The 16,805-nt window shown below is 37.3% G+C and overlaps 1 protein-coding gene across 1 annotated transcript; it reads right to left on the bottom strand.

The window, feature by feature from the left end:
• Window positions 1-522: 522 nt before the first annotated feature.
• LOC140523093 (olfactory receptor 10R2-like) lies at window positions 523-5,767 on the bottom strand. Its single transcript, XM_072638150.1, has 2 exons — window positions 5,762-5,767; window positions 523-1,494 (listed from the first exon to the last, which is right to left on the bottom strand). Exons 1-2 carry the CDS (start codon window positions 5,765-5,767, stop codon window positions 523-525), a joined length of 978 nt encoding a protein of 325 aa, XP_072494251.1.
• Between the last annotated feature and the right edge of the window lie 11,038 nt (window positions 5,768-16,805).

The raw sequence follows: 16,805 nt of genomic DNA, 5'->3' as shown, positions 1-16,805 counted from the left end.
TCAAATTTCTTTTATGTTTATTTAAGGCTGTTTTCAGTAAACTGTCTGTCTTCAGTAAATAAGGATTCTAGTCCTTCATCTTATGTTTATCCTTTTAGTTTCTTTTCTAGTCTTATAGCAGTAGTTGGTATCATTCCCTACATATCTAGGGTCAGTTTTCCAGTAATGGTTAAGGCTATGATGAGAATGTCTTTAAGGATAACTCCAGTTATATTTCTGAATTAATATTTGCCCTGAGTCTGCACTCCATTGACATAAGGACATGTTTCACAGCTCTTAAAAATCATACTAAGATCTTTCTGAGCCTAGTGGAGTATTAGATGGTTGAACACAATTCTTCCCATAGTAGCTCTGACAACATGTAGTGAACTTTTCCCTAGTATTTGATCCTCATTCCAGTAGCTGGTCAGAAAAAAAAGTCCTACACAGGTTTGAGAAGCATCAAGACCAGACAAGAGCATGAGAACCATAGCTATGTCTATACCTTTAGCCTTGGAATATTTGTATACAGTTCTATAATATCTAAGTTACATGTTTTTTAGGAGAAAATCTTCCCCAGCTTATCACCTTCTGAATGGCCATCTGGACATCCTTGTTCCTAAGACTGTAAACCAAAGGATTCAATAAGGGCGTGATGATGGTGTAGGTCACTGTCACCAGCCTATCCTTGCCAGATGTGTACCTGGATGAGGGCCTCAAGTAGACAAAAGATGCACATCCATAGTGGACCACAACCACTGTCAGGTGGGAGGCACAGGTAGAAAAGGCTTTCTTTTTCCCTTCAGTTGATGGGATCCTCAAGATAGTTCTGACAATGAAGCCATAGGTGATACAGATGAAAGTCAGGGGTACCATGAGTATCACAACCCCACCAATGAATATGATCACCTCATTGATGTAGGGGTCCCCACAGGCAAGATGAATGACAGGTGCAATGTCACAGAAGTAGTGGTTGACCCTGTTGGAGCTGCAGAATGGTAGGCTGAAGACCAAAAACGTACCCACCATTGAAATCAGAAAGCCACTCGCACCACAAGTGGCTGCCATCAACTTGCATAACCACCAGCTCATGAGAACTGGGTAGCGTAAAGGGTAACAGATGGCAGTGAAGCGATCATAACCCATCACACCCAACAATAGGCAGTTGGTGATGGCAAAGCCAAGAAAGAAGAACATTTGGGTGGCACAACTGACAAATGATATTGTCCTAAGCACAGACAGGAGGTTGAGGAGCATCTTGGGTAGGATGACCAACGTGTAGAAGGTCTCAGAGACAGAAAGGACACCCAAGAAGAAGTACATAGGGGTGTGAAGACTGTGCTCTAGGTGGATTATTGTGATAATGGTGATGTTTCCACCCAGGATGACCAGATAGAGGCAGAGAATGACAGCAAAGAGAGCAAATTGCATTTCCTGAAAGTCAGAAAAACCCAGCAACAGGAATTCAGTGACCATGGTGAGATTCCCTAAAGGGAGCTGCTTCCAGGGAATGACCTAGAGTGAGAAAGGGGAAAAAAAGTCTCAGTTCTATGCACTGAAGAAACTGGGATTCATTTATTCATTCTGAATGACCTTGATAATTGTTTCTACCCTTGATTTCTTCAATAAATATTTTGTTAGAAGGTGAAGAAGGAGGGATGGTTTAAGGAGAGTGGCTGAGAGGTCAGGGTAAAAAAAACTGTATTTAAGGAAGAAATTGTTTGGGTTATCAGCTAGAAGGATTCTGGCAAACTTGTGCAGCATATTCACAAGAAATTGGTCAAGATTCTGAGAAGACTTAAGCCATGCCATCAGAACCTCAGTGGAAGCAACTAAGGATGTTCTATCTTGAAAGGAGGAGGCCTATTTATTATCTAGCATTTGAGGGGCTAGTATATGTCTGGAACCTTAGAGTGTATCTAATCTGTGTTCTTACAACCCACAGGCATATTCCTTCTAGTATTTCTAACAGGCAGGTATCTAATCTTTTCACATTTTCAGGGATCAGTATTTCAATACCTCTTCCAACCCCCAAGGTAGCCCATTCAATTTTTATACAGCTCTAAGTTTTAGGAATTTCATTCTTAACTATTAAAAAAAAAAAAAACCTTTCCATAACCTCCAACTACAAGTCATAGTACCCTCTGTGCCATACTTTTCCTACTTTTTCTATCTTTGTCAAATGTTTTGGCATCTGATTTCTAAATCAACTCCTTAAATCTCCTGCTTCACATGAAGCACATTTGCCATTTTCCTCAGCATGCCACAAACTTTTGAAATTATCTATTGCTTGCACATCAGGATTCCATTACACAGGAAAATAGAGCCAACTGCAACTTGGAGATTTGAGTGCATTTTCCTTCCTCCAATCACTAATGAAAATATTAATTTACAATCATCTCAGAATGAATTCCTGGGGAGATTCATTTTTCCTACTTCTTCCAGATAAGAGCCTGTTAGTGTCTTCAGCATTCAGTTAAGATATCTCCCCATTCTCAACCAAACACCCCTCCCATTTCCTTGGAGTTTCTTTTTATTATCTTTGACATAGAATCATGTCAGATAATTTTCAAAACTTCAAATAAATAAAATTTGTGAGTTCTCCCTAGAAATATGCTTACAAATTTATAAGAACAACCATAGATTTTATTCTTTACCTAGAGTGCAGTGAATAGAGTACTGGACCCGGAGTCAGGAAGGCCTGAGTTCAAATCCAGCCTCAGAATCTTAATAGCTGTGTGACCCTGGGCATGTCATTTAAGTTCTATTTGCCTCAGTTTCCTCAACAATAAAATGGAAATCATAACAGCATCTCTCTCTCAAGGTTGTGGTAAAGATCAATTAAGGTATCTGTAAAGTAGTTAGCACAGTGCCTGATACATAGTAGGTGCTTAATAAATACTTGTTCCCTTCTCTTTTCCATGGAGCAACTATGTTGACTTTCCCCCAACAGATTTTGCTTCAGTGTACAATGATCATATATGTTTATCAATTCCTGACTTGTATCATAGTTCACCACGGTCTTTAATCCCCAAGGTCTCCACTGAATCCTTATCTTGGATGAGAAGTCCTAGAGTTTATCTGATAGTCCTGCAACAAAACAGAGATTGGGAACAGCAGGTTACCCATTTTAGTCAGTGGTTTCACAGTTTTACCCAGACTTCATATTTATTTATACTATCTTATTCAGGGTATTTCTCTACATCCTATAGTTGACTGTTCTGATTTCAAAAGGAATTTAGGACTCGTAAGAAGACAAAAAAATGAAAGAAGTCAAAGGGATTAGGCTCCACATAACTGGAGATAAAAAAAAAAAAGTCCAAGAAAAATTACAAAAAGAAAGAAAATCGTGCCCAACGTCACATAGGTAGTAATTGGCAGAGGTGGAATTAAAGCCTAAAGCCTCTGACTCCAAATCCGGCAATCTTCCCTCTACACCAGGGCTCCTTAAACTTTTCCCACTCTTCACCCATTTTGCATTTCAGCAGTGTTTCATTGGTGTTGTGTGACCAGAGGGCAAGTGCAGTGCAAAGTGCACATGCTTTGTGCTCAGAAACAAGGCTGCAGTGAAATATGCAATATACAATATGGGTAGGTGCTGCCCAAAACACCTTGGATTCATTACATGCCTGATTCTGAATTAATTTTTGGTCCCTGCATATTCAGAAACCTTTTACTGTTGCCAAATTTTTTGCAACCTCATATGGGGTTGCAACCAACAGTTTAAGAAGCACTCCTCTATACCATACCAGCTCCAAATTATTGAAGTTTAGGAAAACGTAAAATAGAAAAGAATCAAATTATTATATTTCCATAATTCAAAACAATTTCCCAAAATATTATAAAAATGAAAAAATATGTATCTTTCACTTAACTGCCAGAATTATTTTTCTTAAAGTATAGATATGTCCATGACCATTCCCTTAAAATAAAATCTATGGTTCTCTGTTGGGTTTGTTCTTCATTCACAAAAAGGACCATGACTTCAGGGAGATGATGATATGACTTGCAATTTATTATCGTTATTACCTCCAAGATAAAACACAATGTCTCTTGTTTGGCATTTAAAGCCTTCATGACCTAGCCCCTTCCTACCTTTCCAGTCTCCTTACACATTACTCTCCTTCATGGATCTATGACCAGAGACAATGTCCTCTTTGTTGTTCTTCAGACAAAACACTGCCTAGCCCTGCTTTTTCCTCATGGCTAGAATGCACTCCTTCCTCATCTCCACCTCACTTTTCCTGACTTTCTTCAAGAGTCAGCTCAAATCCTCCCTTTCGCAGGAGGCCTTTCCAGTCCTCTTCCCTGCTAGTGCCTCCTTCTCTGAGAATCTGTTTCATTGATTGTGTATATATCTTGTATCTACCCAGTTATTTGCTTGCTGCCTCCCCCATTAGAATGTTAGGTCTTTGAAGGCAAGGACTATTTTGCTTTTTGTTTTTTACTTTCCTTGTATCTCTAGCACTTAGCACAGTGCTTGACACAAAATAAACACTTAATAAATAAGTGCCTGTTGGCTGAAAAACAGAGGAAATCCACAAAACTTTAACTTCACAGAGCTTCACAGAAATTCAGTTCACTGCAGTATTGTATTCATCAAACTTCAGAACTAGAATGAACTACAATGAGAAAGAAAATTCTTAAAGCCATTAGAAATAAGATTACATATGTATATACACAAAGATGCACATAAATAATCTACATATTTTATGTATCATCTATATTATATATCTAATCTATATTATGTAGAGTGAATTTATTATATACTACATAAATACACACATAGGCACATATATTATGTATAAGCTATCTATATATTATATATCATCTACCTATATTGCATATCTATCTCTATATATAGATTATGTGTAGTATATATTTTTATTTATATGCTATATACATACACACATATATAAGCTATCTACATATCTCATATATTGTCTATCTATATTATATACCTAATCTATCTATATATGTATATAGACTATATATAAAAATAAAGAGATTTTATTTATGTACTACATAGATACAAACATAGGTACACATATATAAATTATCTATTTATCTTATATATCATCTACTTATAGTACATACCTAATCTATCTAGATTACATGTAGATTACATACAGTATAGAGAGATTTTTGTTTACATACTACACATACACACACATAGACATATATAAACTATCTATATAGCTTATTTGTCATCTATATCACATATCTAATCTATATATGTATGTTAATTATATGAAATATATACTGCATATATACACATATAGGCACATATAAAAACTATCTATATATCTTATATCTCATTTATATTACATGTCTAATCTATCTATGTAATATAGAGATTTTTATTTATATACATATATACACACATAGACATATATAGGCTGCCTATATATCTTATGTATCATTTTTCTATTTTACGTATCTAATTCTAACTAGATATGAATATAGATTATACATAATATAGAGAAAAATTTTATTTATATACAAGGAAAAGATCAGATTTTAACAAACTTCTTTCCCTAAAAAAATATAAATAATTGAGGATGGTATAAACAAAATTTTTAAATGTGGTTCCCCTAAACCCACCCCTCTCTTAACCTTCCTTATTTCTGTCAAGGCCATCACCAGGTTTGCAACCATGGAGTTACTGCTTTCCTGCACTCTTTACAGTCTTCATTATCCTTCACTCCACGTAGCCGATTACTTGCCAAGTTCTTTTGATTGTACCTCACAGCATCTCTCCCAGTCTTCCCTTTCCACTCACAGTCATCGCTATGTTTAGACCTCACCACCTCTCATCTGGAGCCTCTTAATTGATCTTCTTTCCTCAAGTATTTTCATGTCCAATTCATTATCTCCATGGTTTTCCAACTGATAATGCTAAAACCTGACTCTGACCATGTTGCTCCCCTGCTCGCGAAGCCTCAGTGGTTTTCTGTTGCCTCAACAATAAAATACACGTTCCTTTTAGGCAGTTAAAGCCTTTCGCAATCTGTTTCCAACCTATTTTCTTAGATTATGTCACATTACTCCTCCTCATGTCCTCTATACACTAGTGTATATAGGAAATCAGTGTTTCATCAACTAAAGATTACAAAACTTTCAGAGAAAGAAATAAAAAATCTTATAAAAATTATATAGGCATTTGACCAAAAAATGGTTAGAGCCACAACTCATAATATATACTATAATAAATTCTAATAACATTAATAATATGAGCATAAAGTAAATTATTAAAATGGAAGAAAAATAAGTTATATCCCAACTGTGGAGAGTTAGAAAACATTTTATCTATCAAATATATAAAAAATTGGTGCAAAATAAATGCATTTCATATAAGTAAGAAAAAAGCTGTCATCCAGAAAAATAAATATAACCAAAATGTTAAAAAAGGAAACATGTTGGAAAATTATTATAATGAAGTTAGTTGATAAAAATCTGACAGCTTGATTCTATAAGGATAATAAAAATTTAAATAGTAATTTCTCATTGAGAAAAAGGTCACAAGTGAGAATATAAATTACAGTCATTTAAAATTGTTTAAATTGTCTTAAAAGCATAAATGTGAATGAAAACAACTATGAAGCACTATCTTCAACACTTCAAACTGTTCAAATAAAAGTTTAAAATGCCAGTCATGGAAGCTGGTGGGACTATGGGGAAACAAGTACTCTAACATATCACATATCATCGCAATAAAGAGGGGAATAGGAATCCATGATTCCTTTAGTGTAGGGAACAGCCCAGTAAAGAAAGCTCCCTCTAGCGAGGCAGGTTGGTATTTCCTCTGCAATTCATAATCTCAGACAGTTCTTAGATTTAAGTTGTTTGTCTAGGGACACACAACCAGCTCTGTGTCAAAGACACGACTTGAATCAAAATCTTTGTGGCTTCAAAGCAGCTCAATCCTTGTAGCATAGTAGGATTACAAAAATGCAATCTTTTTGGAGGCCAGTACAACTGTACAATAACATAAAACTGATCGTACCTCTGTAACCAATGATCTTATTACTAGGATTATATTCTAAGGAGGTTAGTAAAATGCCAAAATAGTATATGGATTGGCTACTGCCGCTGTTTTTGGCGGTGGTACTGCTGCTGATGGTGTTCATGGTGTTGGTATCGACACTCCCTTTCCTGTTTCAGATCAAAACTCCTCTCTAGTTTAGAAGGTAATTTCAAAAGTTACTATAGTCAAAATTTCCTCATCCTATGGGCAACCTTTCAATTAGGAAGGTTAGTACTCAGTTAATAAGCATGCAGTCCATCATTTAACTTGTACTTGAAGCAGCTCTAACTTCATAGACTCTGTCAGAGATTGTGAAACCTCCAAGAACAAAAGGCTATAACGAAGGGTATTTCATTGGAGGTAAAATTGGGAAAGAAGGTTATTAAATGGGGTAGAAGACTCTTATCTGCCCAAAAATATGCATAGCAGATTTATTTTTAATAATTAAAAATTATTAATAGTTAGCATATTAAATGACCGGACAACAGTTGAGAAAGTGCTACATCAAAGCAAGAGACCACTATTTGCCATTAAAATGATAATATAGACAACACGGGTAAATATGTTAAGATTTATGCACCTGGGCTATGGCAAGCGCCTGTTGGTGGGTCTGCTTGCCTGAAGTCTTTTCCTACTCCAATCCATCTTCCATTTAACCAAAAAAAGACTTTCCTAAAACACAAATCCAACCATCTCACTCCCTCTATTCAATAAATTTCAGTGAATCTCATTGCCTCTAGGAACAAATACAAAACATTCTGTCTGGCCTTCAAATTTCTTCCCAACTTGGCCCCCTCCTACCTTCCTAATCTGTTTATACTTCCTCCACCCAAAAAAAGTAAAATACTCAGATCCTGTGACTCTAGCCTCCTGGGTATTTCACAAATAAGATACTGTCTTTCTGCTCTGGGCCCTTTCCCTGACTGTCTCCCATGCTTTGAAATGCTCTCTCTTCTCAACTCCTCCTACCAAGTTCCCTGGCTTCTTTTAAGTCTCAGATAAAATCTCATCTTTTATAGTAAATCTTTCCAAACTCCTCTTCATTCTAGTACTTTCCTTCTATTAATTGTTTCCTATTTGTCCTACATATAGTTTGCATTGTATATATTTGTTTATATCTGCATATGTTTGCTTGAATGTTATCTCCGCCACCATTAGTAAGCTTGTCAAAGGCAGGGACACAAAGCCGGGCACTAAGCATAGTGCCTGACACATAGTAAATGTGTATGGATCAATTAATTCTCTACTAGTCTGTTTGAAGGGCTTCATATTGTTGGCTTTGAGTTCTCTTAAAAGTTATTTTAAAAACACAAGTTCTTTCTGCCTTCTAAGTTCCCCTGCTGTTTGGACCTACCTTTTAGCAAAGTTTTAGAGCAGTGACACTAATTTTTGGTCCCCACATCATCTTTTGATGCCCTCATTCCCTTATAATCTACAGCATTAACTTACCACTGTCCAGTAGTGGATTCCAGGTATTATCTGGAATCTTAAAATGTAAGAATTGACCGAGATCCTAGAGATTTTCTAAACCAATACGTCCGTAAACCTTAAATTTCTTCTGTTGCATCTTCAGGATGCAGTTTCTACATCCACACTTCCAGTAACAAGAACCTCAGTACCTCATAAAGCAGAACAATCTATGTTTAGACAGTTCTCGTTGTTAAGTTCTTCCTTATAGTGAATTAAATTATGTCTACACCTTCTACTCCTTAGTTTAAATTGTACCTTTTAGGGTCAAGCTGTGAGACTGTAAACTCTCTTCCCTATAACAACCCTTCAAAGAGTAGAAGACAATTATCACCACCCAAACCCTACCCATAATACTTTCTCTTCTTTAGGCTAAACACCCCCAATTTCTTCCATTCAATGCACAGAATAAAAAAATTCCATAACTGTATTGGACCAGAAACTGGCCAAGAATATCCACAATAGTATCCTGCAAATGTAAGTAACCAACTTGTACTTAAAGTCTTCTGGTGAGGGGGAAGTCAGTACTTCCCAAGGAAGTCCATTGCACAATGGTACAACTCTAAATGTGTTTTTTTTAAGTGTTTTTAAATTGTATCAAGACTAAATCTGTTCCCTTGCAACTTTCATCTGTTTCACCTAGTTTTGTCCTCTAAAATGAATCAAATCTAACCTGTCTTCCACCTTATAGTTCTGCTAATTCTCGAAGAATATTATTATAGCATATTGGACTTAATTCATAATATAGCTTAACCTGTTGTCTACATAGTGCTGCCCTTTGGTGTGTGACAATTTTTCTCCTCCTGGAAGATGTTTCTTCCCAATATCTCTCCTTATGAAAACACCACTGTTTCTCAAGACCCAGTTGTTAATACTGCCTCTTCCACAAGGCCATTGTTCAACTCTCTATAAAAGAAGGCATGACCTTTTCCTCTTCTGAATTCCTAAAACAGCTTTTTTGCACCTCTTTTATAGCATTTACTACTTACTACTTCATATTGCATATAATCTCTCCTACTATGTTTTAAGCAGTGATTATGTCTTTGCTATCTTTGTATTTTCAACGTACAGGACTCAGAAATATTGTTGAATGAATGAATGGATGTTTGTATTTTGAAAAGAAGATCCCTGGACAGGTCAAGATCTTGTCAAAAGCATTTGAAAAGAAGATCCCTGGACAGGTCAAGATCTTGTCAAAAGCATGGAATGCTAGAATTTTAGGAATGATGGTATCAGGCATATGAGGAGGGTCAGGTACATCAGGGGAGTAGGGACCTTTCCAGGACTATTAAAAATGCACCACAAAAGACAATTCCTAATTTGCAGACTTACTGGACTGCCTGTTCTCACTTGAACTGTCTTCTTTTTTTCCACTTTTTCTCAGCAATCATTTTTTCATACTTTGTCAGTTGAACACACAGGGCTTTTTCTCCTAATATGGTCTTCAGATGCTTAACACAAAGAACAGGACTAGACTCTAGTAGAGTATGCTGTTTGCCCAGAGTTGTGGTTTTATTGGTATAAGGAACTCCCAATGAGAAAACCCCCTCTACCAAAGCAAATCAATGGCTGCTCTGCTTTTTTTGTGTGTTGGAGAGTTGATGAGAGGCACTGAGAAATTAATTAACTTGTCATTAGTCAAACATCTAGTATGTATCAGTGGTAAGACTTGAATCCACAGCTTTCTGACTCAGAGGCTAATCCTCTCTTCATTTTGCTATGCTGCCTCAGTTGATTTGAATAAATAATGTCATTCTTTTTTCATTGGGACACATATTTTCCCCACTACTCCTCTTGGATTTATTGAAAGACAATCTATTATAGTGGAATAGGGACTGGAATCAAGAGATTTGGGTTTGGGTACCCACCCTGCTGTTTATTAACTATGTGACCAGTTTCCTCTAGTGTAAAAGGTGAGTGATGATGCTTATGCTACATACCTCGTCAAAATGTAATAAGGAAGGGGAGAAGGACTGGCGCTATGATTTCATTGAAATACAGATTCTCAAATGAAAGGTTATTATCTCTACCAATATGGATTAGCACCTTTTCTGTAACACGTATTTTTGTAAAAGTGTCTAGAGTGTTGAGAGATTAAGTGACTTGGCCAAGAGTGGCCAGACAGTTAATGTGAGAAACAATACCTCATCCCAAGCCTTCCAGAGTCAGAACTCAGCTCTTCATCCACTATGCTATGAAGGACTCTCAATAAAAAGAACACTATAAATACTGTAAGTTAAACCTATTATTATTCTTCTAGGTTTTCCTTTTCTCACCAACATACAAAACTTAGTCCTATTGAAATGATTATTATAAGGTGGCTCACAAGAATGAATTCCTTCACCAGATTCTATTCATTAAGAAGAGTAGTATGAATCTTTTCCTTGTGGGATCCAAAACTGATTATTCTAAGGAACAGTCAGGTACCATAGAAAATAATAATAAATAGGCATATGAATAATATGCCATAATAAAAGGCAGGGAGATGTAGCAGAAAGAATGCTGAGTCTGGAACGAGCAGATGAGTTTGAATTCTAAGTCTGCTTCTAACTAGCTGTGTGACCTTGAACTAATCTCTTAAACACTCTCTACCTCAATTTCCCCATTTACAAAATGAGTGGGTTGCACTAGATGATCTCTACAGTATCTTCCATTTCTCCAGCTTATCCGCTTCTTACCTTGCTTGACATGCAGTGTGATGATGCCACTCTAGGTAGAGAGAACCAAAGACTCTCTCCTTGTCTTCCTGAGATAAGAGCTATAAAGAATTTTATATACTGCATGGCACATAGTAGGTGCTTAATACTTTCTTGTTTCTTTACTCCTTCCTTCCTTCCTTCCTCCCTTTCTTCCTTTCTTCCTTCCTTCTTTCCTTCCTTCCTTTGATGATAGGAGATGTATTTGTTCAAGTTGATTATAAACTCTCTAGGTCTTCTATTTCTTTTGCTTCCCCACCATTAACTCGAATACTGGATAATAAGAATGTCTTCCATACATGGATATAGAAGTTGACAGATTTCTCAAAGATTTCAAACCCATTAACTGATTGGATTCTTGTAACAACCCTGCTGGGTTTACAACACAAGTGTTATTTCTCCCAATGTACAGATACGGAAATTGAGACCCTAAGAAGCTCTTGCTAAAGTCACTTGCCTAAACTTAGACAGTCTGTTAATAGGAATAACTGGTTTCCTGCCTCCCAATTCTATGTTCTTTCTACTTCCAGTCCAAGGTGGGACTAGAGCTGTTTATTGAGTCAGCATGACCCCACTATGTTCTGTGCCCAAAGAGGATAAAATCCATGGTTCCGCTGGCTAAAGGACCAAATGACTGACTGAGAGACAGCTTAATGCATGAGATACTATCATGATTATCCACAGTCCAGGGGACTCCCTTACCTCATCAGTGATCTGGTTCTTCATCTCTGACTGAGTCTGTGGTAGATTCATTCCCAGACTTAAACAGGAAGGTGGCGTTCAAAGACAACAAGGCTTTCCTAGACCAGAACAGTCTTATTATAAACTTATTTCACTATTATTTTCTTGAACTTTTTGGGTTTTTTTTTCAATTACATATTAGACCTCTGAGGCTATTTCTTTTTGTCATTGAAGAGTGGCAATGGGTAGAGAATTACTGGGGACAATGCATTTCACAAAAGAAGCTTCAATAAGCCATTGCTACTCACAACAATTTAGGGAGTCTTACTGGAAGAGGCATGTTTTGAAGAAATTTGAAAGATTAGAGAGGAAGCATGGTATGGGATATAGAAGGCTTGCCATGACTTTATGAATGCCAAGTGCCAACTAGCAACTATGAATGCCAACCAGCCATGTACAAAGGACAAATTGCTTAAACCTCTCAGTGACTCAAGGGTATTGTCTGAGACTTTAATTTACAGACCTATTGTCAATTTGCTTCAGTGGGAAGAGTTTCCACACTGGGGTTTCCTCCTCAAACTCATGTCAGCAACTCACACACATAAATTTAAGATTTAAAGAACAGGAAGATATAATCTTTGACTTAGGAGGGCAATGCAAGTATATGGAGGGATTGGGGGAAAGTTTTTGGAAAAAAGACACTGAGTAAGAAAAGAGGGTAATGAGGCATTTTGTATACGAGATAGAGGGGTTAGGTAAAGTAGAGAGACAAAGTTCTCTTCAATAGAAAAGTTTTCAAGAGACTCACAAAGGTAGGAATAATTGAAACTCTATTGGAAGCTACTTCTATCGGCCATAAAACTCTCACTGTGACTAGTTCAAAATTGTCAGTTCTGGTCTTCTTCCAAGCTGCTTCCTCATTGTCCCTCTCACTAAGCCTCATCCTCATCATCTCCCTTTCCCTCAGCCTCCTGCTTTCCATTAGCTTGCTTATCTCTCAGCAACCCACCCCTCCCCCATCTATTTAATTTGTTGTCATCCTTCACCCAAAACCCAACCAATGAAGATAAATAGGAACTGGCTCAGGGAAGAGCTAGGTCACCCATGAAATGAATAAAAGACTTTTAAGGCATGAAACTCATTTTCTATTTATTAATGGTTGGCAAGTCCCAATGTGTGTTAAAGTTCCTAAATTCCTTAACAAACCCAGCATCTTCAACTTCATTCCCAGAGAAAGAATCCTAAGATTTCTAGGTAAGTATGTCTCAGGTCCCCATAAATGTGAGTACTTGGTTGCAATGACAGCTGAGTATGTCTCTCTTTCTGCTGCAGATCACTCCCAAGTGAGATTCCCCAAACTATCCCCACTCTCCAGCTCTTCTGCCTCCCCCCTGCCATACTCAGAAATCCTATAACTGAATGAAAGAGACCTAGCTTCCTCTAGCTGTTCCCCTGTTCTACTGTTCTCACCTCAGTCCCTTGCAGTGTCCCTCCCCAACCAGACTCCTCTCCAAGGACATTCCTCTAAACAGTGTCCCAGTGAGTATCATCAATGTCTTCTTTTGTCTTTTTTGGCGAGTGATTCCCACACCCTGATCAGTAATTGCGTCTCCGTAACCCTGGGGAGCCATTCCCACCCAGGTCCTTCCTTTTCCTAATTAGTGACTAGGAGTCACTGGGGACAACCAAGACTAGAACAATGAATACCAAAGCTCTGTGGTCAAATTGGGAAAAGAAGACTCTTAGAAGGAGAATTTCTTGGTTTTCACTCATAGGTTTCTTTGGTTCTCACTAGGGAACCATGTGTAAAGACAAGAAGTCTGTGCCAATTCCCTCTATGAGATTTTCTTGTCTCCTGGTTCCTATCTTCTCAAATTATGAGATCCACCTGGGTCGACCTGTGTAATCCTCATCTTCCTTTCTATGCTTCCCCTTAGAGTGGTAGCTGAGCACAGTGAGTAGGGCACCAAAATTAGAATCAGGATCGAATCTCGCCTCCAGTACTTACAACCTAGTGACCCTCAGCAAGTCACTTAAACCCTCTGTGTCTCAGTTTGCTTATCTGTAAAATTAGGAGGTTGGGTTCTATAATATCAAAGGTGCCTTCTCCTTCCAAATATATGATCCTATTATTTTCAGAATTGACTAGAACTAGAAGAATAGAACTTGCTGTGTGATAGTAATAATGAGCAACTGGGCAGCAGAGAGAAGTGGGGTATGTCTAAGATCAGTTTGCAAAGTGATACCAAAAGTTGTTGTTCAGTTTTTTCTTCCAGCTTCGGGGAGCAAACATTTCTCTATGTTGAAGGTGGGGAGGGGAGAGGAAAATCTATAGGAAATTTGCTAGATAGGGGACAGCAGGCAGATTTCCAAGGGGGCTTAGACATCCCTCCCAGCTAACTGCCTCAGCCTCAGCTCATTCTAGTAAAGCTGTAGTGATGGGCAGGAGGGGATCTAGGGATGCTAATCAAGGCCCACAGGTGTACTCATGAAAGAAAGCTGTAACCTGTCATTCAAGAGAAGGCTCTATTCAGAAGACAGAGGTTTAGTGTCATAGGCCCTAATGATTTGGGCCAGAAATGTACAAGTTTACTACTTTGTTCAACCAGAACCAGATGGTCTGTGAAGTCAATTAAGGTACCATAGTGTGGGGGAAATAGTACTAGTTTTGGAGTCAGAAAGCCTCAGGTAGAGTCCAGACTTTGCCCCTAACTAGCTTGCTTGACCCTAAGTTAGTCATTTTAATTTCTATTGGTCTCAGATTTCTCATCCACAAAATGGGGATAATACTATACTATCTATCTCATAAGACTGTTGTGATAAAAGCAATGCGGATATATTTTTTTTATCATTACATAAGTGTAACTTTATTATGAGCATTACTCTTATCACCAAGGGCACTTTTTTTCCTGTTTTGGTGTCTTGGGTTTTTACTTCCTATATCCCTGATAAGTAACCAAGCTAACAAAATCCCCTTGCATGCCCTCTGGTCTGGTATAATCATGATTTACTTTTATTGTCAAATTCCAGGACAATACCCAGGTGCCATGTGACAGCCCAGATACCACAGTCAGGACCTCCTACCCAAGTGACCATGGATTCATATTCTGCACTAGAATCTCGAAGTTAAAAGGTAATTTAGAATAATAGATAATCCAACCCATGCCATAACATGAATCCTCTCTACAATACCCGGAGATGCAGTCATCTAGTATGTAGTCACAAAGACCTATTGGTGAGTGGGGGAGGAAAGAGAGAAGAACCATTACCTCCCAAGATAAATTATTCTACTTTTTGGCAACTCTCTTAGGAAGACTTCCCTCCTCCTCCTTCCATTCCTCCTTTAAGCAACTGTTTCTATCTTTGTGGTATGCCACAGATTTGGGCAGCTAGACCCTACAGTGGATAGAGCACTTGACCTGGAGTCAGAAAGATTCATCTTCATCTTCCTAAATTCAAATCTGGCCTCAAACACTTACTGGATGTATGACCCTGGGCAAGTCACTTAACCCTGTTTACCTCAGTTTCCTCATCTATAAAATGAACTGGAGAAGGAAATGTTAAACCACTTCAGTATCTTCTCTAAGAAAACCCCTAATGGAGTCTTGAGAGGTCATGATGGAACAACAACCACCTCAAATTTAATCCCCCTTCCTCATGAAGTCTAGGAACCAAAAAAGGTTTTTCTTTAACCAGTCTTTATATGACAGGGTTCTGAGGTCTTCTATTGCTCAGGCTGTTTTTTCAATGTCTTTCCTAAAATGTGGTGTCCAGAACTGAATACACATGTTGTAGCCTGACTGGTTAATAATAGATGGGACAACCATCTACCTGGTGATGGGCAATATGTTTTCCTTAATTTGCTCTAAGATCACATGAGATGTTTCGGACTGCTGCATCATACTATTGATCCATATAGAACTTGTAGGAGAGTAAAGCGCATATATGTATATGTATATAAAAGCACATATGTATACACATGTGCTATAGATCGGCTATATGGCATAGACACACATGCACACCTGTATGTATATTGTATCTGTATATGCCTATACAGATGCATATATACACACATGCAGCATATGCACATATACATATGCATATTCATATACTTATACATAAGTGAACTTTGTGACAAGTGGCTTTAGTACACGTTTTTATGTATGTGTGTTTAATAATTTTTTTCCAAACTACTATCTAGCTACTTTCCTCACGTTTTAGATTTCTGGAGTTGGTTTTTTTGAAATTAAGTAGAGCACTGCACATTTGTATTGAATTTCAGAGTCTTAAATTCTCTTCATCAATGTACCTGTCAAAATTTTTCTGGCTCATTGTGTTTATGTTTCCTCTCGGCTTTGTGGAAGCTGTAAATTTGATGAATGTATCATATATCTCTTAATCATAGTCACTGATAAAAATGTTAAAAGCACCAAGGAAAAAATGCTAGGGGCATTGTCTAGAGTCCTTCCAAGTTATCATCAATGCATTAGTAAGTACTCTTCAGGCGCAATCATTTGATAAATTTTTAGTTTATCTAACTGCACTATTATCCAGCCCACATCTTTTCATCTTCTTCACAAACATAACATGATATTTTGTCAAATGTTTTCTTGAAATGTTAATTTAGTTCTGATATCTGTATCCCACCAGTCCAATAACTTTGAAAAAAAGTTAATTCTGGCATAGTTTATTTTATATGTAAATGTCATTATATATGCATGCTATCTATTATGTATATAACATACATGCATATGTCATTTTGTATAAAAAATTGACACCTCAAACACCTTGAATTTTTGGTATAAATATGGAATGTGGTTCTAGGGAAAAATCAATATTTTTCTTAATATTTTGCATATGTCTATTACCTATCGGAAAGAGCGCCTTTAAGGTAAGGGTTCTTAGCTTTTTTATGTCATGCCTTCTCAGAATAATGTTTTCAAATGTATAAAATA

The sequence above is a fragment of the Notamacropus eugenii genome, chromosome 2, assembly GCF_028372415.1.
Source record: "Notamacropus eugenii isolate mMacEug1 chromosome 2, mMacEug1.pri_v2, whole genome shotgun sequence".
Classification (NCBI taxonomy): domain Eukaryota; kingdom Metazoa; phylum Chordata; class Mammalia; order Diprotodontia; family Macropodidae; genus Notamacropus; species Notamacropus eugenii.
Note: the sequence above shows the minus strand (reverse complement) of the source record. Positions and strands in the feature narration are given on the sequence as shown.